General features: G+C 35.5%; 1 protein-coding gene across 2 annotated transcripts; it reads left to right on the top strand.

The window, feature by feature from the left end:
• Window positions 1-8314: 8314 nt before the first annotated feature.
• LOC129943116 (adenosine deaminase 2) lies at window positions 8315-27122 on the top strand. Of its 2 annotated transcripts, XM_056052356.1 has the most exons (9): window positions 8315-8651; window positions 9004-9024; window positions 22250-22374; window positions 22468-22831; window positions 22899-23068; window positions 23129-23310; window positions 26321-26457; window positions 26523-26880; window positions 26952-27122. In XM_056052356.1, exons 1-9 carry the CDS (start codon window positions 8564-8566, stop codon window positions 27049-27051), a joined length of 1545 nt encoding a protein of 514 aa, XP_055908331.1. In that variant the 5' UTR covers window positions 8315-8563; the 3' UTR covers window positions 27052-27122. The 2 variants fall into 2 exon arrangements, with proteins under 2 accessions (XP_055908331.1, XP_055908332.1); XM_056052357.1 differs by lacking the exon at window positions 9004-9024.
• The last annotated feature ends 383 nt before the right edge of the window (window positions 27123-27505 follow it).

Here is a 27505-nt window from a genome sequence, read left to right on the forward strand (position 1 = left end):
AAGCTGTCCATGGTGACGTTTTGTCCAAGACGTCGTCGTTCAGTGTCCTTTTTTGATGACAGCATATACTTGGTCTTGCCCTCATTGACCACTAAACCCATCTTCTTCGCTTCCGTCGCAATGCTCAAAAACGCTCCACTGACATCACGCTTTGATCTTCTAATTATGTCAATATCATCTGCGTATCCGAGTAATTGGATGGATCTTTGGAAGATTGTGCCTCTAGTGTTGACGGTTGAGTTTTGCACAATTCTTTCCAGAACGATGTTGAAGAAGTCGCATGACAGTGCATCGCCTTGTCTAAAACCTTTTTTGACATCAAATGCATCGGTAAGATCTTTTCCGACCTTGATAGAGCAGCGTGCATCCTCCATCGTCATTCTGCACAAACGGATAAGTTTGACAGGGATGCCAAAACTAGCCATTGCTCGGTTGAGCTCTTCCCTATAGATGCTGTCATATGCGGCTTTAAAATCGATAAAGAGATGGTGGGTATCGATTTGAAGCTCCTGGGTTTTTTCCAAGATCTGCCGTAGTGTGAATATTTGGTCGATAGTGGACTTTCCTGGTTTGAAGCCACACTGATAAGGACCAATCAGGTTGTTGACGAATGGCTTCAGACGTTCACATAATACGGCAGATACGGATCTTATACGCAATGTTAAGGAGACTAATGCCTCTGTAGTTGGCGCAGTTTAGAGGGTCTCCTTTCTTATGTATCGGGCACACTATGCCGAGATTCCACTCATCGGGCATGCTTTCTTCCGACCAAATTTTGCAGATGAGTTGGTGCATGCTCCGTACCAAGTCATCGCCTGCTGCTTTGAATAGTTCGGGGGTGATGCCGTCAGCTCCAGCAACTTTGTTTGACTTAAGTTTAGATATAGCTATCTTCACTTCGTCAAGGTCGGGTAGGCGGAATTGTTGATCTGCGTCGCCTAGGTTGAGTGGTTCTATCTCCCTTACAGCAGAATTCGGTTCGTCATCGCCGTTATATAATTTGGAGAAGTGATCTTTCCATATTCTCAGCATCGACTGTGGTTCTACTACGATGTTCCCTTGATCGTCTTTACAGGCTTCGGTTCGTGGCTGGTACCCTTGGGAGGTTTTTTTTTACCTTTTGGTAAAATTTACGAACCTCATTCCTGTTGTGACATCCCTCTATCTCCTCGATCGCGAGCTTCTCATGCTCTCTTTTTTTCCGTCTAAGAAGCCGGTGTTCCTCTCTCCTCTTCTGCTCGTAGAGCTCGCGAGCAGCTCTCGTCCTTTTGTGCAGCGCCGTTTTGTATGCCTCTTGTTTCGCTGCGTGACCTTGCCGGCATTCGTCGTCAAACCAGGGGTTTCGCTGTGGTGGCCGTGTGAAACCTAGCACTTCAGAGGCGGCATCTCTGATGGCTGCAAGGCAATGTTGCCACTGGTTTTCAATGCTTAATGCAGGAAGCATAGGACTCCTTAGGAGGTTATTAGAGACTCGATCGGAAAAGGACATGGCAGTCTCTTGCGATTGTAGCCGTCTAACGTCGAATCTTCTCACAGTACTTCCTTGTTTTGGCTTGGATCGGGATATCCGTAGCCGTACCTTGGCTACAACGAGGTAGTGGTCCGAGTCAATGTTGGCCTCTCGGAATGTTCGGATATCTTGGATACTGGAGAAGTGTCGTGCGTCGATCGCAATGTGGTCAATCTGATTGACGGTTGATTGATCAGGAGATTTACATGTCCCCTTGTGGATATTAAGATGTGTGAACTGCGTACTAGCTACCAGAACGTTTCGCCCCGCAGCGTAATCGATCAGTCTGAATCCGTTGTCGGAGGTAGTGTCGTGCTTTGATGCGGATCGTCGTGATGCGCTCGCTCTCACTGTTGAAACTCAAGATTTTTTGCCTGAGCCTAGTTCCAACAACAAATCCACACCCAAATAGACGCTGTCTTTGTTGTCGGTAGCAGTCGCCGTAGTAGATATCGCAGTCTTTTAGTTTGCGTTTGCCCGGTCCATCCCATCGCACTTCTTGGATGGCTGTAATATCTGCCTTGCAGCAGTTTAGGGCTTCCGCTAATTGTTCGGCTGCACGTGGTCTGTTAAGGGACCTAACATTCCACGTACATATCCGAAGCTCGTTGTCCTTATTTCGTTTGCGTGGGTTGTCAACAGTGAATCCGTCCGTATCCGAGGCTTGTTGTTGCTTCGAAACTATGATGTTTTTACGTGGCCAGGAAGTCACCCCGACGACACAACCCCCAACCTGGAGGGCCAGATCCTTAGTATAACTCCAAGGAAGGGGAGCCGGATGAACCGCTCCTTATAGGCCTGGGCTCCGAATATGTCGAAAAAGCCCTGTAAGGTGTTCACTAAGTAGTTCGACCTTACTGGAACTGTAGACGCCACCGTTGATTCTATCTCGAGAATTCGTCCGCTGCCGCCTGGATAAGGAGAGGTGCCTTAGTGGAAACACCTCTCCCCCCCTCTCTCGTTTGCTGCCCCCAACAACTTTCCACTGGGGTTGGAACCCAATCTCCAGTTGAGGTACTAGGCACCCGATTTATTTAGCTTTAAAATTATTTTTTTGACCAAAAGGCAGTAATTATAAGATAATGGATTAACTTAGAGCGCCCGCATAGGGCCAGTAAGATATTTTTTTTAAGTATTTGAAATGTACGCTAGTTTTTTAAGAATTTTTATCTAGATTTAAGGTAGATTTAGGATTTTGATAAAATTAAAAAAAAAAACGATTTCGATAAAAACATTTTGCAGCCACCGATGACATAACTAAAACATATAAATACATTTTCGACGCGTCGCTCAAAGACAATTGTGCATTTGCTGCTGTAGCCCGCATTGTTTACTAAAAGCCTTTATAATATATACTCGTAGCTATAGCTCTTAAAAAATCACCCTACATATCTAAGATCTCAGAGATGTCTGCATTCTCCGAAATATGAACAAAATAGCTAATACAAATAAATTCCTTACTTTTGCTTTGAGAAATCTGAGCATAAAATGTTTATGATAAGATGATAAGCCATTGACACAGCATGAAGATTAAGAAAATAGAAAAGTTGAGAAGTAAATCCTGCGGATTTCTTGTAAGATTATTCACACACATTCATTTATATATAAGCCTAGTTGTCGATGTTTGCACTCTATTCAGACATTGCAAATACAGGGAATCATATATTTTAGCTATACAGCTGTAAAATAAGTCCTGCCAATTGGTATGGGCTGTATTATTGAGGTCGAAGTCTACGCTGTGTCTAAAAGCTAGATCATTCCATTCTTAAAGGTTATATTTGACGTCTAAGTGCATATTTTAATATCTGTTTTTGAAGTTTTGAGTCAGGCCTTTTCATAACTTTTATTATGTAATAGCATTTGATTTTAGATTTTGTTTAAATATTTGTGGCGTTCCCGATTCAGTATGGATTGCATATGTAGGTGTTGAGTTATTCAGTTTAAAGATGTGCTTGAAAAATAAGCGTTGAATTATTTCAAACTCTTCTAAGTTTTGATAGCCAAACACTTGATTTGTATAGCACAGGCATGTTTTAAAAGTTGCATCAAACATTCTAAATTTATCAGTTCCATCCACATACTTGTTGCAGAAGATATTACTCCACATAAGATTTATTGCCGTTTTGGCCGCAGTGCATTTTTCTTTTACATGTGTGTGAAAATCAAGGTAACGAGTTATCAAGAAACCTAAGTATTTGAACTGATTTACTATTTCTATTGGTTCACGTTCCAAAAAGTTGAGAAATTTAGTTGAGAAGCCTAGGGTAGAAATTAAATAAATTAAATCACTCCTGTTAACCGTATTAAAGGCAGTTTCTAAATCGACCAAAAAAACGTGAAGGTTTTTTTTACTCTCTAAAAACATCTCGACTATAGTAGTGAGTGCAAATATATGGTCAACTGTTTATAGACCCGATCAAAAACCGATTTGGAAAATACTAAGTAGTTGATTCTTTTCAACCGATTTCGTCAGCCTATGGTATAAAAGATGGGTGAATATTTTCCCAAGACACAGAAAATATTGCGCAAATCAATTCTCTTAAAAAAGATTTTGGAAAAGATTCTTCCTCAAGAAGCCTGTTAAAGCCTAGTACGCAGCTGAAGTGAAACGAATTTTTTCAGCGGTCTCCAAGTGCAGAGCAAAATGAAAACGAAAACAACAGCGGAAAAATATTTGTGGAGAGTTCTGTCAGCTGTCAAAAACAATTGAATTCCTAGCCTATCTCCTGTGATTCTTCCCGTTATATCTCGCCTTGACTTCCTCTTGTTCCTGCTGGTAGCGCATGCTTTCACGTTAGGAACGCCACATTGCCCTGCAATCCTCAACTGGAATAAAAAAAAGCGTACACGCGGAATTCTATTTTAATATTTCATTGAGAAGTAAGTACCTGTTTTTTTCATTTCTGCAGCTATATTACTCCAGAGGCTCGCAACGGCTGAATTATTTTTGTGAAGCCTATGCTCCAACTTCCAAATAGTGGTTCCAATGGTTTCGACCAACGAGGCTAGTTTCTTTTTCCCTCCGAAGAGAAATCATTTTTTTTTCTTCGGCTTATTTTTTGGAAGTTGAAGTTCACTGCTTGTCTTCATCACTTCTTGCATATCACTAATAACATCCTGAGTTTCCGATTAAGAAATTTAATGTTGGAACACATTAGAAAAATCCATTTTATTGAATTTTAAATCAGAGATAAATCAGAACACCGAAAGTCACGATTGGTAAACATTTTTTTTTCAATAAATAAATTGAACGTCAAAATTTCGCAAGCAATTAAATTGAGGACGAAAAGAGTAGAGAATTGTAATAAGAAATCTAGTACAGCTATCCACTAAAATGACACATTTCGTCGTTCAGCAGCGTACTGAAAAACGAAAAGCACAGTGAAATTTTTCGTTTATGATTTCGTCATATCATTTTTGTATGGGAATAAAGAATAAATTAATATGAACTAAACAAATTTCTTATGCGTTTTTGTAAAATTCAACGGGAATGCCATTAATTCCCGCAGACTTATCATTTGTCATTGATTTCAAAGTATCTTGCAAATCTTTCATTGAAACTGGCCCATCAAGTTCCGGGATTTTCACTAAAGATAGAGCATATTCAAACGTTTTTTGAACCGAGGAGGATATGCAGGTGACGTAAATGCTATAATGTTATTGTCACCAATTATTCTAAAACGTATTCTTTGAAAAATATATAAAAGGTTTAAGTTAGATAGTGAAGCACGGCACCAACCCCGATATAGAAGCTTAGAATGTACATTTGGATCGGGTTGTGTAACATGGAATCAAATTAATTTAGTTTGTGAACACATCCTTTCACTGTCATTATCAATTATCAATTTTCATTATGGCAAAGTACACTTTTAAACCGATGGATCATTTGTAGTGTGTACTTTCAGCGAATTCACAAGTTGTTAGGTCGTTAATGTTTATATAGATCATAGATCAGAAGGAGAGAACATTTTTGCAGTGCCAGTAGTTTGACATATTTCTCTTTAAAACTCACAAAACTTCTATGGATTTTGAAGTATTTAACTATTTCCACAAGTCCGAATTGAATGAGATCCTATAAAATGTGACAATATGAGCTTAATTCATTAATCGTTTCCTGCCATCGATAATACTGCCCGGAAGGTTGGAAAAACTACTGAATATCGAAAACAATATTTGAAGGCAATATTTTTAATTTTTGAAAAGCTATTTAATTCGAAAGTAATTTTGTACCAAGTTTTAGTATTGTTTTTTTGTTAGGCTTTTATTTTTTGTACAAAACCTGTCAATTCGATTTTTCTTAATTTTTTCCGAATGTTGAAAACAACATTTCTTATGAGTAAAAATCAGTTGACAGCCATAATCTCAAAGTGTTGAAAAGATATTTGAGTCGAAAATCAATTTTTATTAACTTTTATTGAATTTTTTTTAGTTTTATTTTTGGTAAAAAAACTGTCAATTCGATTGTTGTCAAAATTTTATTTAATGTTAAAAACAATATTTCTTATAACTTAAAATTAGTTAAAAGCCGTAATCTCCAATTTTTGAAAAGATATTTGAGTCAAAATTCAATTTTTATAAACTTTGAGTAATGTTTTTTTTATGTTTTTATTTTTTATAAAATAAAACTGTAAATTCGATTTTTCTCAAAATGTTACCAAATGTTATAAATTCTATTTTTGTGGCACAAAATTCTTTTGGAGATAATATAATTTTGTATTCGTAACATTTTCGAGGTGAATATTTTTTCAGTTTTTTTGATTTATAAAACAACCGTTAATTTTTTTTTTAATATATTTATTTGGTATCACGCTACAATATTATATAAAATTTAATTCAAGTCTCTAGCATTTTTGGTTCGTAAGATATTTTGGTAAAAAACAACAAACGCAATTTTCTTGAGAGCCCTTCTAGACATCTTTATAAAAATCTTTTATTTCGACTCTAGGGACCTTGAAACGTCGAGAAATGTCAAAATTTTCAATTTGACAAATCGGACCCATTGCAATAAGTAATCAAATCCCAAAGTAACTAGAAGTAATGGATTCGACTGGTAATCGTTACTCGAGTAAGTAATCGATTACTTTGACTACTTGGGATTTCTCACACCACTATTCTAAAACCTCTTCTTTGAACAATATATAAAAGGCTTAGATAGTGGTGCACCTACCCCCTAATGGTAGCAGTAATCGCGCTTAGGACGTACATATGTATGTTTGTATCGGGTTGTGTAACAGGGAAACAAACATAATCAATTTAGTTTGTGAACACACCCTTTCACTATCATTATCAATTTTCATTATGGTAAAGTACACTTTATAACCGATGGACCATTTGAAGTGTGTACGTTCAGTGATTTCACAAGTTTTTAAGTCCCTAATGTTTTTATAGATCATAGATCATAAGGAGAAAAAATTTGTGTTTGCAGTGCAAGTTTAACATATTCCGCTTTACTGTTGGAACACAATGGTGTCGGAGTCGTAACTGGAATAGCTGTCAAAGTATTCAATGTACGCAAATGCAAGTGTACGAACACAACCCGGGGCAACTGGAATCGGTACCGCAGCCGGAGTCGGAAGAGTTGATCAACTTTTAACTTTGACGTACGACACATGTGACGTTTCCATTCTTTAAGTGAATAACTTGGTGATTATATTTTGTTTTAATAGTTAAAATAAGAAATAAAAGTGAACAAACAACTATTTTCTGAGAAATTTGATATGGTTGTAAATTGCAAATATACCAAATAACATCAAAAAGCCGTACGACACATTGGGTGCGTACTTTTTGTGAAACGTACCACAACTTGTGACAGATTTTCCGACTCCAGTTACGGCTCCAGCTCCGATTTTGCATTGTGTTCCAGCAGTTAGTGACACAAGACATCATTGGATTTTGAAGCATTTAAATATTTCCACAGGTCCGAATTCAATGAGATCCTATTAAATGTGATAATATGATCTTAATTCATTTATCGTTTATTGCCATCGATAATATTGCCCAACTGCCATGGGTATGGCATTATTATTCATTATTCATACAAAAAATTAAGTTCTATTTATAAAGAAAAAATTTGTGGTGCAATCATCCTGCGCCTGTTAATAAATAAACTAGATTTCGAAGAAAGGTATAAGAAATTTTAGTGTTTAGTTTTTTAACACAGCTTTAGATGTCCATCATTCTTAATTGACACTAGTCCTATTCCTATTGATTACTTAATTTGCCAATCAAAAAATTTCCTGCAAAACATCACTTTTTTTTTCTTAAAGGTACGAACACACTTTGGTCCTTGATGTGTGCCATCAAAAAAACCATTTGGTTTCATTTTTTTCCAGTTAAATCAATTTCAGCTTTTTTTCGTTGTGCTGCATAAGATTCGTGCCCTAGATTGCTCAATTATATCGTAAAAGGTGTATGTACCATCGGTATAACTACCTCATAGATAATGCACATAACAAGTGAATGTCAACGTCAGATATTGCCACACTGACCTGAACTTGACAAGTTCAGAGCTTCGGAGAGTGAGCCGTCGTTGGTTGTTGGCGTTCGTTGCGTTGTTTATGATTGATATGTAAATATCATGATGTTGATATGAGGTACATATGTTCATAAAATGTAGACGTTCGGTTGTACATAATATGCGGGAATCACCCAGTGCGATGTTCTGGACTGGACCAGCATCAGCTGGGAGTATAGTTTATTTTTGTTTGCATTTTTTCCGTCACCCACTTATGCAAATATCTCGTATCCACACGACAAATTGCCTCAGTTGAGTTCGCGATTTCATAAATGTCGGATTGGAAAAGGAACACTTTCGGAACTCGAATTTGTAGAAGTTTGAAAATTAAATTTGTATGTCTGTTGTTTAAATGTCACTGTCAAAAATCTAATTGGAACGTCAAAGTCGGGAAGTTTTTATCAATATTTCCTGTCCGCAAAGGGTTTTTCGATTTTTCATTGTACATTTTTCTGACGTAAACTAATTTGGAACGGAAAAAAAGTATTCAAACGAAAATATATTCGAAATTCGCTTGCACTGCAAAATAATTTGCAAAGATGAGTCGAATTATTTTATTCATTGCTTATGTTGTCGCAATCAATTTGCTTTTATCGTGTTCGCGTTTAGTTCAAACTTTGGAGCTATGTAAGTACGAGTTCAATGCTAAAATAGAATATTTATCTACATAATCATATTTTATAATTTTGAATTGGATGACCGTTTTGTTTATTCGTTTTGGTTTTTTTTCTTTTCGATTTTGGTTGTTGTTGTTGTGTTTTTAGCTGAAGAAAGGGGATTGATGCATCCCCTGGATAATAATTTAGTTTGATTTTTGTTGATAACAATAATAACAATTTGTTGATATGATGCCTGATGGTTTTGTGTTTTTTTTTTAGTGAGTAACATTATAGTTTTGTCTTTTCTACCTGTTGTTTTGTGTTGGCTTATTAGTTGAACTGGATATCCAAATATGTATATTTTCTTTGAATTTTTGCAGGTGGATTTACTAAAAAATGGGGTAATGTATTTTATTTTAAATTATTTCAGTTTTAGTTTTCAAATGATTGGTGAGACACCTAATAAATGTATGCACTCTAAAATTTGTTAATTTTACATTTCTAACCACTTACTTCTAAAGTGCGAGTTTTGAGAATTAAAAAGAACTAATACAAAACTATCGAAAACAAATTTTTGTAATCTGGTGCAAAAACTTAGCAATACTTTTTGAAGAATAAAAGTGTCCTCATTTCGAATCTAGCCTTCAATTTTTTTTTATCACGTCAGGTTATAAAAATATGTTCCTAAAAATATGTTTTTAAGGTTAAGTTAACACATCGCTTAACAATTAATACCACTTTAGTTTTCTTAATTTCTTATTAGTTACGAGAATACTTATGGATCTTCATTTGACTCCGTTTGAACTTTTGAAAAATAATGAATTTGATTCTTTTATGATTTTGAGTTATTTTTAAGTGCTGATTCCGAATCGAATCTTCGATTTTAGATGTCCATACACTTTAAGTCACATGAATAGGGACAAGCTTATTTCTTTTTTTATTTGACGATATTTTCCAATGAATCAGGTATGTATTAAGCTTATATTGTAAACAAAATTTGGATTAAGTTGATAAATACAAGTTTTATGGTGGTTTTTCTGAAGAAGGTCGTAAAAAGGACCTGTTTGCATGAATCACATGGATAAGGACTAGATATAAATTTATCTGTTAGACCATTTATAGTAAAGAAAATAACAAAAATTCTTATGGATTAAAATACTTTTTAGTGATGTGTGCTTCCTCCTGATTTCTGAATTACTTCAAGTAACCTGTTCAAGTTGAAAATCTGACATGCACCAAAGGAAATATTGAAAATAAAATTAATAAAGAAAAAACTTCTGATTTAGGAAGCAAAACAAAAACCTTACCCAAACGTAAAAACGATCATCTTGACTAATAAAATTCTGATATATGCCATTTACCAAAGAAAGTTGCAACCTCCGTATTAAAAGACTTTGCAATATCCCGCCCATTAGCCAATTTTAACTCTTAACAACAATGTACCTGCTTCGTTATCTATGTCTTCTTTAACATTACCACTGATATCAGCACCTAATATTGTTAATCCCTCGCCATCTAGTTAAACGACCCAACTGAATGTGGTTTCTTCGACTTCTACTTTGTCGAAAAACATACTTTTGTCAAAATTCACCAATGAAACTGTGGCGGACGGACCTCCACATGCTAACACACCATCAATAAAAATAATTTACTTAATCCCGGAACGCATTTTAGTTTTTACACATTTTTCGGAGAGAGTGAAATGACCCGAGTGTCATGCAACGCGACTCTTCTAAATAAAGTAAAGCACCGTAAGAAAATAAGAAATTATCCTTTTTATTTGTTAGCTGTCTGGCGGTAAAAAATAGGCTGGCATTGTGGTTTCGACTGCGACCGCAACACTCAACACTGTATCACATTGGCACATACCACAAAAAATAATTGTATTTTTAAATTATTAAAATTAAATAAATTAAAGTTTTTGTTCGTCAAAAGAAGAGAAGGAGGTTATTTTTGGTTGGGCACAAAAGCCCAAATAACTACTTCACTAGCATCTCCAATTGTATCCGGACTAAAGGCTGTTGAAGGGCAAACAAACTTGCACCGTCTACAAATGCACTTGTCATAAAAAATCACTTGTCCGAAAAGCTGGGTTCCCTATTTACGTTAAATTTTGAGAAAACTTTGAATCGTAACCATAATAAGTATTCGTCGTTTGAAATACGTGCACCTGACTCGATTTTCAATGTTTTAAATTCACCATTGTTTTGGCCTAAAGGAGTAATAGTTCATGAATTAATGAATAAGTCGAACGACTCTTTTCGTCAGTATCGGACAACGCTAAACCACCGTCAAAGCAGCTTAAAAAGGTATTAATCTACTACCAAAACGTAAATGGACTTCGTACAAAGACCAACATGGTTTACAAAAACATTAACAATCTTCATCACGATATCATAATATTGACGGAAACATGGCTCAACAACTCTATCTCGGACTCGGAGCTATTTGACTCCTATTATCAAGTCTTTGGACGTGATCGTAATAACTCAGACGATTCAAACGCCGTTGGTGGCGAAATTCTTGTCGCTATCAACAATACTCTCTCTGGTTACCTGATTGACGACTTTCGATCAAATCAACAGACAGATGAAATACTATGCTTGAAAATTAAAATGGCAATAGGACATTTATTTATTGTATCAGCATATATACCTCCAAGCTCCAAGAACGAGGTTTATGAAAACTAAACAACTGTACCTATAAAAAGTATCTATATCCTTTTAGATAAACTATCGGCCGATAAAAAAAACTGTAGTCTGCGGGGGCCTTAAAACTAAAGCAATCAAAAACCTTAGAAAAAGTATAATTTGATTGCTACCTTAAGTACATTTTTGACCAGTGTTTTCATACCCTAAACTACTTTTTTTATAATAAACACACACTCAAGGGGATATTACTACCCTTATTATGCAGAGGCACAGTGTGAGCACTAGGAAGAGAAGAGAGGGTTTAAAAGGAGATGTCGGTGCACATTGGTTTTAAATTCCTGAATATTGCAATGACTAGGAAAGACAGAGTGTGGTAAGGCATTCCACATTCGCGTAGTACGGCTAAAGAACGAATCTCTGTATTTGACAGTACGACCGAAGTTGGGCTCGAGGGTATACTGATGAGCATTCCTAGAAGCGCGAGTATTACGGTTGAACTGTTTAAGGGGAAGACTGCAACTGGCTATTTCACTAGAGCATAAACCGTTCAAATAACGGTAAAAAAGGGTGAGACAAGAGACCTTACGACGATGTTCAAGCGAAGTAAATGAACTTATGATGATATTATCATCTATCAATTTAAATGCTCTACGTTCAATACTATCCAAGAAGCTTAAGTAGGTTGCAGGAGCACCAGCCCAGAGATGGGAGTTATAATCAAGCTTTGGACGTATGTAAGTCTTGTAGATAACAGCCAGATCAGAAGGGGTGAAATATTTCTTGCATCGCTCAAGGAAACCCAAACACCTTGCGGCATTTTTGGCGACATCGCGATCATTGCACAAGAGGTGGTTGGTGACACGCATACCGAGAGGATCGAGGTGTTCAGTCTCATTGATGCAAGTGCCATCCATGGATAATGGCAATGGGGGTATATCTCGCTTTAACGATACAAGACGGCATTGGGTTTTTGAAGCATTAAATTCCACGCGGTTTCTTATTACCCATTGTACAATACTGTTTGGGTCGGAATTTACTGAACTTATCATATTTTGTCGTTGCAGTTCCACATCCGAAGAAGAGGGATGTGAATCTGAAAACGAATATGAAAAGCTAAGAGTACTATCGTCAGCGAAACAATGTATTGGATTAGATGTTGCAGACAAGAGATTATTAATAAAAATGAGAAAGAGTGTTGGAGATAAAACAGAGCCCTGGGGCACACCAGCATTTATTTTATGGTTTTCAGACTTGAATCCATCCAATACTACTTGTATTAAACGATTCGAAAGATAATTACTAATCCAATGAAGTAGGCATTCGTGAAAACCGAAAGCTCGCATTTTCAATAAGAAAGCCTGATGCCAAACCCTATCAAATGGTTTGGAAATATCAAGTGCAATAATCTTACTTTCTCCAAAACAATGTAAAGATTTGCTCCACTGTTCGGTGACAAGGACCATGAGATCACCAGTGAATCTATTGCTACGAAAGCCGTATTTTCGGTCATTAAGAAGCTTTCGATTTTCAAAATATTTCTTGAGCTTATAATTAATCAGCGTTTCCATGACCTTGGAAAGAAGGGACGTAAGTGCAATCGGTCGGTAGTTAGAGGGTGAGGAAGATTCGCCTTTTTTGGGAATAGGCTGGACAAATGCGGTTTTCCATCCGCTCGGAACGAGACCTGAGGAGTAGGACAGATGAAAAATCTTACGCAGTGGTTTTGAAAACGTTGAAGAACGCCTCTACTATCGGCACCAGCGGATTTATGTGTGTTTAGATCTCTTAGGATTCTTGCCGCCGTACGAGTGCGAAAAAAGATTGGTCCCATAGAAAAGATTTCTCTAAAGAGCTAACAAAAGGAATGTCACTGACAACGAGCGTAGGAAACGAAGAAAAGGAAGAATTCCTCATGTTTTTTACAAATGACCAACAATTTGTACTGCCTTTTGGACATTGCAGTATTTTTCGCCGTAACTTTTGGTCATGTAAAAATTTGGTCCGTCGAATATGGGTGTTGCAGGTCTTTCTGGCTTGTTTGAACCTTTTAAAATGTTTTTGACAGCAAACAACTTTTTGGTGAATGTCGTTAAATTACTAACAAATCTTTACTTTTACATCTTAATTGTATAAGCTTTATGGCTCATATGACCCCCCTCTGCCCTGGATCGTCCATTGGTCAAAATTTGATGTATTTGTGCTATATTTTTCGAATAGGGCTGAATGTCAGATTCATATTATGTTCTTGGTCCAGTCCACAGTTAAAAGTGCTACTTTTTACAACAAAGTTTAGAAAGTAAAATACAAATTTTGTTTTCATTCAGTCATTTTTGTGAAAATTCAGCTACATTTTAAAAACAAATGCCAACTTGACCGCAAAGCTTATGCTATTTGTTTACAATAACGAACTAAGCTTATTACTTTTTAAAAAGATGAAACCCTGCGCTATCTAGAATTACAGAAAGTTAAAAAAAACTCTAATGGCGGAAAGAGATATGCAGGAAGCTGAAACACAAACACGCTTCAGCCTCGGCTTCGCCTGACGTTTACGAGTTCAGCATGCTATCTATCACAATGAAACTTTCACATCACGTTACGTTTGACAATCGTGTAAGGAAAAGAACGGAAGCTCTAGTTTATGGCTGAATCACAAACATGCTTCAGCTTTGGCTTCGTCTGCGTTACGATAGGCCTGCTTTGAGGTTGCTTTAAATGACATTTCTATTATTTCATCCCTCCAAAGAGCAAATATTTTGTTTGTTGACATTTTTTTATAGCTGTTGAGCTGTCAGACAAAGCAAATGTTCAGATATATTGAACTAGAGCTTCCGTTTGGAGTCACATTACTTTACACTACGTTCTTTTCCTTACGATTGTGAAACGAAACTCCATTGTGATAGCATGCATTGAATTCCTGTTGTTGAACTCGTAAACGTCAGGCGAAGCCGAAGTTGAAGCGTGTATGTGTTTCAGCCATTAAATTTGCTGAACATTTGCGTTGTTTGACAGCTCAACAGCTGTAAAAAAAAAGTCAACAAGTAGAATACATTTTCTTTTGGAGGAATTCCCATTGGTTAAGCCTGTTTGAGTTACAGCCATACATTCACTGCGGAGAATCATTGCATCCAACACAGCGAACAACAAAAAATTGTAATTATTACTTAGACCTGAAATTACTGATATTATTTTTATTCAATTGCCAAACTGACCGAATTACGTCGCTTTGCAAGGTCAGTATCTCTTCCGCTTATATTATTATAACAGAAGTTTCTATTCGCCAAGGTGTACCATTTCTTTATTTCTTATAATTACTATAATCTATAATGCAACCTCTTTCAAGTACATTCGAATTTTCTTGAGTGACATTAATACTTTTAATTTAATTTAGAATACTAAACATAATGATACATATTTATTTTAAGTGTTTTTCCCAAAATGTTTTGATATAAATCTCACAGACAAAAAACCAGATCATTTCAAGCGCAATTCACCGCTGTTTTTAAGTTAGGTGAATAATGATTTAATTTCACTCTGACGTTTCTTTTTGTTATCATGGGAATTATCAAATACACTATTTTGATAATAATAATTGCTTCATTAAGATTATGTTTGCTATGGAGAAGTCCCCTATTATATCTTCCATCGTAGTGTTATGAATACAAAGAATAAATAGAAAGACAACTTTCTATAAAAATTGTTAAAGAATCGTAACAAATGTTTGTCACTTTCAATTTTCGAAATTAATCAGTATAAATTACTTATTTATTGTTACATTAAATTTTTGGTGCGCATTAAGTTTTTCTACCTTTTAATAGTCTTTGAAACGATATTGATAATGATTTCTTTTGTTTTTCATTTCTTTAACTTTTACTACTCATCCTCAACAAGCCGACTGATAAATTATCTCTGCCTCAAACAATGTTATATTTTATTCGTGCGTATATCCTCTTGAGAACATATTCTTGAGAGTGACTTGAGGTTTATTAGACTATTTACTCTTGGCTTGGCACTTGAATCTTTTAAAATTAGAGTCTCAAGTGAACACATGTTTTTGATAAGTACGTAGGAGAGGAATCATAAAACATTTTGAACTAGGTGGAATTCCAGAGAAATTTAATAAGATCGTAAAGATATTGTATAACAGTTATATGGTTAAACCACTCGTTAGAGCGATCGGGGTTTTGACAGACTTTCCTTAATCATGTGTCATAAAGGGCAACATAAGAATTTACAAAACGTAATGTAACTTTAAAGGCTGATTCACAAACACGCTTCAGCTTCGGCTTCGTCTGCGTTACGTTGGGCATGCTTCGAGGTTGCTTTGAATGACATTTCTAAAATGACACTTCGGTTTGGGAGATCCGAGGACCTAATTGTCTACGAAATGGCAACCCTTTTGAGTCTCGAAGCTAACAATTTTACAACAGCTACAATTCACTTCAACATATTTCTCCAGTAACTTACTTCATTTTGATGTTTTTTTTTTTTATAATAAGTCCACACTTATGGGGATATCACTACCCTTATTATGGAGAGGCACAGTGTGAATACTAGAAAGAGGAGAGAGGGTTTAAAAGGAGATGTCGGTGCACATTGGTTTTGAATTCCTGAATATTGCAATGACTAGGAAAGACAGAGTGTGGTAAGGCACTCCACATTCGCGTAGTACGGCTAAAGAACGAATCTCTGTACTTGACGGTACGACCAAAGTTGGGCTCGAGGGCATATTGATGAGCATTCCTAGAAGCCCGAGTATTACGGTTGAGCTGTTTAAGGGGAGAAATGCAGCTGGCTATTTCACTAGAGCATAATCCGTTAAAATAACGGTAAAAAAGGGTCAGACAAGAGACCTTACGATGATGGTCAAGCGAAGTAAATGAACTTATGATGATATTATCACCTATCAATTTAAATGCTCTACGTTTAACACTATTCAAGAGGCTTAAGTAAGTTGCAGGAGCTCCAGCCCAGAGATGGGAGTTATACCCAAGCTTTTGACGTATATAAGTATTGAAGATAACAGCCAGATCAGAAGGTGTGAATCATTTCTTGCATCGCCTAAGGAAATCCAAACACTTTGCGGCATTTTTGGCGACATCGCGTATGTAATCGTTCCACAAGAGGTTGTTCAGTCTCATAATGGGGTATATATCGCTTTAACGATACAAGACAGCATTGGGTTTTCAAAGCATACAATTTCACGTGGTTTTTTAATCCCCATTGAACAATGCTGTTGAGATCGGAATTTAATGAGCTTATCATATTCTGTCGTTGCAGTTTGACATCCGAAGAAGAGGGATATGAGTCCGAAAACGTAAATAAAAAGCTTAGAGTACTATCGTCAGCGAAACAATGTATTAGATTAGAAGTTGCAGACAGGAGATCATTAATAAAAATGAGAAAGAGTGTTGGAGATAGAACAGAGCCCTGGGGCACACCAGCATTTATTTTATGGCTTTCAGACTTAAATCCATCCAATACTACTTGCATTGAACGATCCGAAAGGTAATTACTAATCCAATAAAGCAGGATTCATGAAAACCGAAAGCATGAAGCTTTCCATATTCAAGATATTTCTTGAGTTGATAATTAATCAGCGTTTCCATGACCTTGAAAGAAGGGACGTAACTGCGATCGGTCGGTAATTAGAAGGTGAGGAAGATTCGCTTTTTTTGGGGATGGGCTGGACAAATGCCGTTTTCCATCCGCTCAGAACGAGACCTGAGGAGTAGGATAGATGAAAAAGCTCACGCAGTGGTTTGGCAGCGTTGAAGAACACCTCTTCAGAACAATAGCGGTGCTTAGGTCTCTAAGGACTCTTGCCACAGTACGAGTGCGAAAAAAGATTGGTCCCATGGAATCACTTGCTCGCTCAAGTAATAGCGGAGTCATAACAGTCACTGGCAGCGTAGAATTGGCGCCAAAATTCCTAGCACAGAGATAAGCTTTCTCTTAAGAGCTTACAAAAGAAGTGTCATTGACAACGAGCGTAGGAACCGAGGAAAGAGAAGAACTCATGTTTTTTTACAAATGACCAAAAATTTGTACTGGCTTTGGGATATTGCAGTGTTTACTGCCGTAATTTTATGGTCCGTCGAATATGGGCGATGCAGGCCTTCCTGGCGTTTTTGAACGTTTTCCGGCTTTCCTCAGTAGAAGTTTAAACACTTGTTTCAGAAAAAATCTAAGTAGTTTTTCAACTTCTTAATTTTGCTGATAACCCCAAACTTGAGCGGCATAAAACAAAACTGATTTAAAAGTTGACTCCAACAGTTTTTACTTCACACTAAAACTGAGTTTATTTGTACTCATACAGCATACAGGTCTTCTATGTTCTGTTTTTGCAAATTCTAGCTTTTTGGAAAGATGGCTGTTCATATTAAAGTAAAGAGTATTTTAATTCTCCTCCCGGCCCACAATATTCCACCACAAAGCACTTCATTTAGGTCATCAATAAACAGGATAAACAATAGGGTACTTAGTACGCACCCTTGTCTTACTCCCATTGTTGTTGCAAGCCATTTTAACGGATTCTTGCCATTCCATTCATCTGATTTTGTGCCCAAGCACGAGAACTTCTATCGATTGAATTAAAAGCGGTTTTGAAGTCTACATAAAAAGTATTTAGTTACCTATATTTATCCTGAAACGATTGCGCAATATTCCTAATGGTTAACATTTGTTTTTTATTGTCGACCCATGCTGTGAATCTTGTGTAAAGTACAAGGGCGACAATCTTTATTGAACAATAATTCAGGAAGGAAGTACCTCTATAATTCTCTAATGAATCCAAGTCGCCTTCGGAAACCTTGTTGTAAAATGCTTTCACTAAATATTTGATTGAACGAGTTTACCATCACAATTAAAGCTTCTTTTATAAAATTTTTGTAGAATTCAAATGGTTTTCGGTTTTCACCTGATGGTTTATTCAGCCTTATCGGTAATTCGTTGGGAAATATTTTTCCCTTCCCTGGAGCAAGCTCTTACTATCGGGAATTCCCTACGGAATTCTTTTTCCTTGGGAACAAATTTTGCCAACATAGTTTTGGAATGATTTGACAGTCGGTTCTTAGTAATAGACCTAAACCTTAATGGAAAATGCAAAGAATATCCTTTTTATTATTAATCCATAAGGCCATCTCAAGTAAATGGAACTTGAGCTTTGCTTTAACCTCCTTTCTCATCGCTTCCATTTCAAGGTTTTGCCTTCAGGTTTCATCCAACATCTTCTTCTGAAACTCACTAATTTTGTCATTGGACCTTTATGTTTTCTTGTAATGGTATTTTATTTCTTTTTGGTGTCGCTTCATAGCCTTAACTTCCTCTTCAACCATATTGCAGAGTTCTTTTTTTGGATTTCAATTTCTCGTTTTGTTTTCAGACATTTTCTTCTTCACGTACTTTTTTCTATCGAGCCATACCTTAACCCTTTGTTGACCAAGCTATTAAAAATGGTACACAAAATATTTTTTTGTCGATATGTTTTTAAATTTAGGGTTTCTTAAAAAGTATGGCTCATTTTTTTTTCTTCCAAGGCCCTCAAAGGACCATAGATGATAGTGATACTCAAAAGTACCGTTGGGCTTTAGGGTACAGAAAAAAAAGTATTTAGAAATTAAAATTTATTTTCGTTTCTATTTCAATATAAAATGGAATGTATGCTGATGCCACCACTTTTTTGACCTACGGTCTAGGCCATATGCAGCCCGAAGTTGATCAGCATGGTCCACTCCACCCATATATGTGTTATAGTCTTTTACGACTGTAGGACAACTGACTTCGTGTTGCACTCCTGATTTATCTCTTCTAGCAACAGTTGTAAGCTCATTGCCATGGTAATTTGAAGCCAACAGTACTGTTTTTGTGTCTTTCCATTTCTAAAAACTGATTCCATCTGTCGAAGATCGGTAGTCGAAATCTCCCCTTTTCATTTTTCTTTCATCCCTCAAATTTGTTGGGTTGCCTCTTCTATTAGCACGAATGGTACCACAAGCTAGAGTATTTTCATTTTTTAGTTTTTCCAGCAGTTTGACTGAAGAAAAGTAGTTATCGAAGAAAATAATTTTCTCTTTTCCCCACTCCTTTTCAGTCAATGACAGAACAACTCTTTCACCGAGCCCATACGTTGCATATTTGTTTTCCAGCTTTTCGTCCTTTCCTTGGTAAATGGAAAATTTTTGTATGTATCCATATTGATCAGCCAGGCACCAAAGCTTGTAACCCCTCTTTACTGGTTTCATTGGATTATATTGCTTCATGGAACTTCTGCCCTTGAAAAGAATCATTGACTCGTCAACAGAGAGTTGTCTTGTTCCATGGTAGGCAGTTTCGAATTTTTCATTCAAGTATTCAAACAATGGGCGAAGTTTGAAAAGACGATCTTTATTATCTTTTGGTATACAGCTGTTATCGTTTACATGCAAATTGCTCAAAATAGCGTCAAACCTATTACGGCTCATCGCTTTGCCCACTAAGGAAACTCCCAAATCCTGACTTTCACTCCAGAAGTGCCTCCCACTTGGTAGTTTATGGTATCCCATAAGGAAGTTTATTCCAATGAAAGCCAGTAGTTCACCTTTCTTCAAATCTAGTACCTTATTTTTCTGAACGGCGTACAGATTGGACTGATAAACAATATTATCAAGAGCACCTTCAAGAAAACTGACGAAAAAATCAGTAGTAGTTACGCAGCTTTCAAACAGACCAGGAACAGGACCCTCGGGTAATGAGAATTCAGGAATTTGTGAAACACTATCCTTAGCTTTCCATTGGCGATGTTTTTCGTCTTCGCGTATATTTTTCTTCCAATGGCTACATCCCGGACGATTGTCTGAAATTTCCTCACCCGGTAGGTCTTCAAGCTGATCTTGAAGCACAGCTTCATTAGGTTCCATATTGAGTTGGGCTCTAGCGCGTATTCTTGAACGTATCGTTAGTAAATCCACTTCATCATCATCTTCAAGATCAGTGTTTTCATTAATATCTGATGGCAAATCTTCAACCATAGCCAACATTTCATCATCGTTGAATAAAACATTCTTTACACCCGACATAATTCAATTTATCTGGATATACCTATATGAAAATTGTATCACTGCAAAACACTACAAACACCACAGCCCGACGGTACTTACCAGTCCACTTTTACTTTTTGTCAAAAATATATAAAAAATATTTATAAATTCAATTGATGTATTGTTTTTTAGAAAGTTAGATATGCAGATAAGCTTATAAATTAAAAAAAAAATACGAAAGCTACCAAGCCAACTAAGATCTTCAAACCAAAAATCAACTAAAACTACTCTCTTCTAAGTCTTAATATCTATTAAAGAAACAGTTATAACACTCACTAAAATAAATTAAAAAATCACAAACACCAAAATGTATAGAGATTATTATGGTACTTGTAAGTACCGTTGGTCAACAGAACCAAAATTTACCGCTATATAGTTTTTAGTTCATGTAAAACATTGTGGTACTTCAAAGTACCGTCGGTCAACAAAAATTGTGGTTATCAACTTATTACTTACTTTTTTTCCATTCGGAAATAGATTTTGTTGGTGGGCCCAAACTGTTAAGTTCTTTTTCTACTTCTTTCCAAAATGTGGATAGGTACATCTTTCTTAGAACGATTTGTTGTGAAACCATTATAGCATTATCTCGTTATTTTTTCCATAAAACGAATTAAAACGTGAACTTTGTGAGTAGGTATTTGTTGAATTCGACCTTAAAAAGATACATTTTTATTAATGTTTCCATTATTATATTGTTGAGAATTGTTTGCATTGTTTGCTCCGCTTTCAATTCCGACAACTAAATAACGGGGAAATATTCAGAGAGAAAAACACAAGATTTTCCCATAAAAAAAAGTTGCTGATATTTATTTTCCATAGGATTTTTTTCCTAATTTTGAAAAATTCCCGATACCAATTTTTCGTATATGGGAACAAATCCATGGGAAAAGAAGTTTTGCGTTAACCCTTTTGGCACGATTTGGTAGCAACAGAAACTATTTTTACTAACTCTTCAGTGAAACACAATTGTCTGTATGGAGGAGTTATAAAATCCTTTGAAATAAATTTTATTAATTATAGCATTTTACTATACTCACATTAGTTTCTTAATTTTAGGATTTTTTAAAAATTTTATTAGATTATCTAGGTTATACAATTATAGTTTTTAAGGTTCTGTGCGTGCTCAAATTATGGAATGAAAATGGTAGAATAAAAAAGGGTTAAAATGGATGCCAATTTGTATGCGGAAACTTCCGGCAAATTTGTTTATCCGAAAGCCGCTAGCCACCAGGGATGTAATACGTTATGACATAACAACCCGATCATACTGAGTTTGCATCAGGGTTGTTAACAAACCCAATATGTTTGGTTCTGATAATAGCCTCTTTAACTTCCTTTAAATATGTGTGATGGTCTAGGTAATCATTTACAACTAAAGGGCTGGCATATTGGATTATTGAACCGTTGCTTATGAGGTTAAGAAGTTTGCAGAAGTGGTCCTTAAGAATATTACGATGTAAACTATTGGCGTTTTTAATTTCACATATAACAACTTTTCTTTTTATCCATCAAAAATTAATGAGATAATAATAAAAAGAAAAAGCTACCGTTCGACACTTTCACACACTAATAAAATTCATATTTAAAAATGTCACTTACTGTAAACGCTTCAATAATTGTTTGCTTTTGCACCGTCCCCTTCCCTGTCCCACTTCTTGAACAACAAGGTCATATCTTGAATACAAAATTAACAAAAAGCCATATTTGAATATCATACATCTAGCTGTAACTTAAACAACAGAAAATCAGTTAACTCGCAAGTTACCTCAACCAAATAATTTGAACAAAAAGAAGATCAATCTATTTAAATCACTTAATAAAAATTTGCAAATAATTTAACACTATAATTTGCTAAACATCTGTCAACTGGTACTAACAACTTTATTACATTTGCATTTCAGCTTATGATTCTGTACGCGAGAAAATCATGGAAGCAGAACGTCTATCTGCTACTGGTGGTAATTTGTGGCTGTCACCGAAAGAAGAGAAGGCCAATTCTATTTTAATGAACGCCAAACGTCAAGAGGTTAAATTGGTTTTCACACATTTTTTTTTAAATGGAATGACTTGGATGTTTTTGTGCTCCCATAATTATTTTTATATAAATGCCTACTTTCAGATAGCAGAAGGTCTTAAAAAACCTGACATGTATCCACCGGGGATGCATTTCTTTCATGCGAAACCGTTAATACGTCAAAGTGAGGTGTTTCGGATTATTCAAAAAATGCCAAAAGGTGCCTTTCTTCATGGACACAATAAGGGAATTGTGTCATCTAAATGGGTCATCAAGAATCTAACATCACAATATAATGTCTACACGTGTCGAGATGAAAGAGGCGTGATGTTGTTTACATTTCGCAATACGAGTCGATGTTCGAGTGAATTGAAAAACGTGTGTGTTGAACGATTGAATACCGACGATCGACGTCAATATGATCGACAGCTAGAGAAACACGTTAATATGTACACCATGCATCCAGAGTGTAAGTATAATTGTTTGGCGGAGCTCGCACCAATTTTAGAAAGTTCTGCAGATATATTAGATTTCAGCACTTATCACAGAGAATCAGAAAATCTGGAGACGTTTCGAGGATGTTTTTGATTCGATCGATAACTTTTATAGGTATTTGCCAGTGTTTCGAGCCTACCATCGACGTATGATGGAAGAATTATATGAGGATAATATAATTTATGCAGAAATTCGGGCTTCACTGTCTGAGGTGAGTTTAAAATTTATATGAAGTGTGGTTGAAGCTTAAGGCGAATATATTTTTTGACAGCTTTATGGTGACAAAAATAAAACATATGATGCCCTGGAAGTTGCAGATGAATTAGAAAAAGTCGTTAACGAATACAAAGATTCGAATCCTGATTTTGTTGGCATGAAAGTTATTTATGCGAAAAAGAATAAAGGGACGGTTGATGATATGACTGAGAGGATTGTTCGATTTAAAGAGTTACAGTAAGAAAGAAATATTTATTTTAATTTGTTTGTACTTAAGTTTTAATAATTGCAATTATTACTTACCGCATGGGATGTTCTTTAGCAGAGTAAAAATAAAATTTTGTTAATGTTAATATCAAAATTTATACTCTTAGTGCCTTTAAGTTGTTAAACCCAGTTTTAAAGCGAAAACGATTGTCAAATATTGTATCAGTTAAAAAAATAAACGCAAATGTCTTGCAATCGTCTGAAATTACAATGGCTGCGTTCAACCTCAGACAGATAATGTATCCGGATACCTTTTTGTTAGTGTTTTACGTGTAAAATAACAGCTGATCAAAAACAGCTGAGATGTCAAAAAAGGAATCCAAAGGTATCTAAGAATTTCCGAGGTATGTAGGTATCTGACAGAACAGCTGATTCAACACATGTTTGAATTTCAAGAAATTTGAAAATTGATTTCAGCTTTTTGTATTTGTTGGTAAACAAAAAGATACGTAAATCGTTTAAAACCGCAGATTTCGCAAGTAAATTATTAATCGAATAGAATTCCAATTGAGCTATGCTTAAATTTAACATAGATTACAGATTATTATTCTCTTATTTATTAAATTGTCATCGTCCGACGAATCAGTTGAATTATCCATTAAATGTGTTATCTTACAACAATTTTGACTTTGAAGCTTAAATGTTTCTCTGCTTTTTTGTGAACAGCTGAAAGTTGTTTTTATTTTTTTGACAGCTATCTCAATACAGCTATCCAACTGGCTCCCTGAAATTACGCCATAGGAAATTACGCCAAAAAAATAAAATGGAAAAAACGCCAAAAATTCTCCATACAATTTTTTGGCTTTTTTTCCTAGGAAAAAGAACCCAAATAGTTTGGTGTTAATTCCGGATTTTTTGGCTATTTTTTCCGAAAATTTCTTGGCGTTTTTTCCTTTTAGAATAATGAAAAAAGGCCAAACAATTTTTGTTTGGAAAAAACCCCAAAAATTTGCTTTTGGACTTTTTTTCCAACCAAAAAAAGGAAAAAAACGACCAAAAATAAACTTTTTAGTTTTTTTTTCAAATCTTAAAGCAAAAAACGCCACAAAACAGAAAATTAACCGTTCGTTCTTCCAAATCAAAAACAAAAAAGTACATGTTTGTCGAATGTATTCATATGGTATACAAAATTATGTAACGGCAAATAACAATATTTTGTTAAATTTTTTAACGTGATCAGTAGTGATTGATAGTTTGTTGTTTCCCTACCATTAGTAGAAGAGCATTTTGATAAAGCGATGGACAAAATGGAAAGTTTTGATTATGAAATTATAAGTGGTAAACAAAAAAATAGCAAACTTTTGTACGTAACAGAACAAAAACAAATACACAAAAAAAAATGTGTGTATAAAAAAGATGTTCATTACATTTGTTATATTAACAATTGTGGTGCTAAAATGAAAGTAAAAAGTGATGGATTGTGTGTAAAAGCAAAGAACTTCGTTGACCAATGTCCGTGTTGTCGGGAGGGAAAATGTGGCAGATGTCCTTCAGGTTTACATTTAATACCTATACAAAAATTGAAAAATTGAAATAAACAAAATTATAAGAAAATGTGTTCTACAAAACAAATGCACAAGTACCTATGATATAATCAACGGCGGGGGAGGCAGCGCGTACGCGTCGCGTTCGCCGTTGCGGCGCGACGCGCGCGGCGCCGCGCCACGCGGGTTGCACCGCGCCGCTCCATGTTACGTCGTACGTTCAGATTCTTTCATAGACTTTTTGGGCTTTAATTCCAAATTAATTTTGGAAATTAAGGCAGAAAAAGCTCTGTCCATTCTTTAAAGGCTTAATTTTCAATACTAATTTGGAAATTACACCAAAAAGTTCTTATTTTCTTGGCGTTTTTTCCATTTTAGTATTTTGGCTCTTTTTCCAAAAGTTTGGCGTAATTTCCACACTTTTTGGCGTATTTTCCTTTTTGTTTTTGGGCGCTTTTTCCTATTATTTTACGCCAAAATTATTTGGGCTTTTTTTCCAAAACAGTTTTTGGCGTAATTTCCTATGGCGTAATTTCAGGGAGCCATCCAACTCGTTCAACAAGGTATCTAAGAATCCATCTATCCAAGATTCAAGTACCCTATCCAACACGAGATTGAACGCAGCCAATGAGGTGTGACACTATTGACAGAACTAACATTGTTAGCTATTGCTATTGATGTATGATATTAGAAGACGTCATTCATATGAACATTTGACAGTTTCTGACATGACTTTGGACTGTTTAAAAACATGATGCAGCCAATATTAGTTTTAGGTTGTTTTTGTAATTTCAATTGTGAGTGCCTTTTTTAATTAATGACTTAAAAGGGCTGTAAATTCTTAATAGTGTCCATTAGGGATTTCATTTGCAGTCTACTGCATTCTTTGAACGTACATTTTGACAACTAGGCAACTTATTTGTTTTTCAAGATTCATACATTTCAAACTCAGAATTTTATTTCACAAACCTCTACCTTCAGTTTATAGTGTGAAAAAACCTTTGTTGTCTACAAAACACTTCTTAGGCAAGCTACAAGTCCATCACGACTTGTATTTTGTACTAGAAGAAAGATTACTTATTCCTTTTCCAATTTGACAAGGAACCCTTTTATACAAAACATAAAATAAAATAAATAAATTAAAGAGCAATAAATTTCAATGTTCAGTTGAATGTAAAAGCATGATTAGCTGTTATTTTGACATAAGTGGAGTTAGGGAGATTTTTCTTGTCTAACTTTCCAGTCAAATTTCCAATAAAGTAGCCTTAATTGGAGGGCAAGTTTTTGGTACCTGGCCAATCAAGAAACTTGCTCTACTTTCGGATCCCTTATGTGACATAAACCTGTCTATTCTCATGCTATCCCGTCATTCATATTTAATTTAAATTTCTAAACATCAGTGAAAACTGTCAATTACGATTGATAATGTCACATAAAGTCCCTAACCCGATTGTCTCTCTGAAAGTTTTTATTTAAGTTTGATATTTCTTTTTCAGCTCAGCTAAACCGAATTTTATAATTGGATTTGATTTGGTCGGCCAAGAAGATTTAGGTGATCCCTTGCACAAGTTTGTCACAGAATTATCTGATATACCAACTGGAGCTCATTTCTTCTTTCATGCTGGCGAAACAAGTTTGTAGTTTAAATAAGTTTCTCAAACTTCTTGTGTTTAAATAGTTTTTGGTTGATGATTCCAGAATGGTATGGCAAAACAGATTGGAATCTTATGGATGCTATTCTTTTGAATACTCGCCGTATTGGACATGGATTTGCCTTATCCAAACATCCACAACTTTGGGATACAGTGAAGAATCGTGGTATTGCAATTGAAGTTAATCCAATTTCAAATCAAGTTCTTGGTTTAGTTTGGGATTTGAGAAATCACCCAGCATCATTTTTTATTGCTGAAGATATACCCATAATTATATCAGCCGATGATCCAGGGATATGGAATGCCAAAGGTTTAAGCTATGATTTTTATTATGCTTTCATGAGCTTTGCTCCGGTTGATGCAGATTTGAGAATTTTGAAACAATTTGCCTTAAATTCAATTAAGTGAGTGTTTTTTTATGTTTTTCTTTGTATAAATTTTTTAAATGTTCATATTTGCTTTTTTTATTTAATAGATATTCAGTGTTAAATGGAGATGAACGTCGAAAGATCAATAAAGTTTTCAGAAGGAAATGGGATGAATTTATCGACGATGTTACAAATTTGAGATTTTAGAGATATTTTTTCAAGGAACTTATGTATTTTCGTACTTATATGCATGTTATTCAATAAATATTTATTCTAAAATCACTGAAAACATTGTTTCTAATAACATAACATCGTGTCCTAAGAAAATATGTGAAAAGGATTCAAATCGGGTCTCCGAGGTAGCCAATTGACATCGCCAAGACAGTTGAAAATACGGTTTGGGAATGTTGTGCGTAAAAAATTGAATTTGGAAGCAATGGACTGTGTGGCATGACGCGCCAAACTGCATGTGCCAAAGGTCATACATTTTTTATGAGAACTCCTGTGAGAACCATTTGGCAATATTGGACGGTCTTAAAGTGTATTCTTGTTGAACTTTAACTGGTTACCTAGCTTCCTCAATAGTGACGAGGGTTCCAGCGCAAAATTTTGTTACAAATTTAATTCTTTCTGGAATGAGAAATTTATTCCCTGATGATAT

This window comes from Eupeodes corollae, chromosome 1 (genome assembly GCF_945859685.1).
Source record: "Eupeodes corollae chromosome 1, idEupCoro1.1, whole genome shotgun sequence".
Lineage (NCBI taxonomy): Eukaryota > Metazoa > Arthropoda > Insecta > Diptera > Syrphidae > Eupeodes > Eupeodes corollae.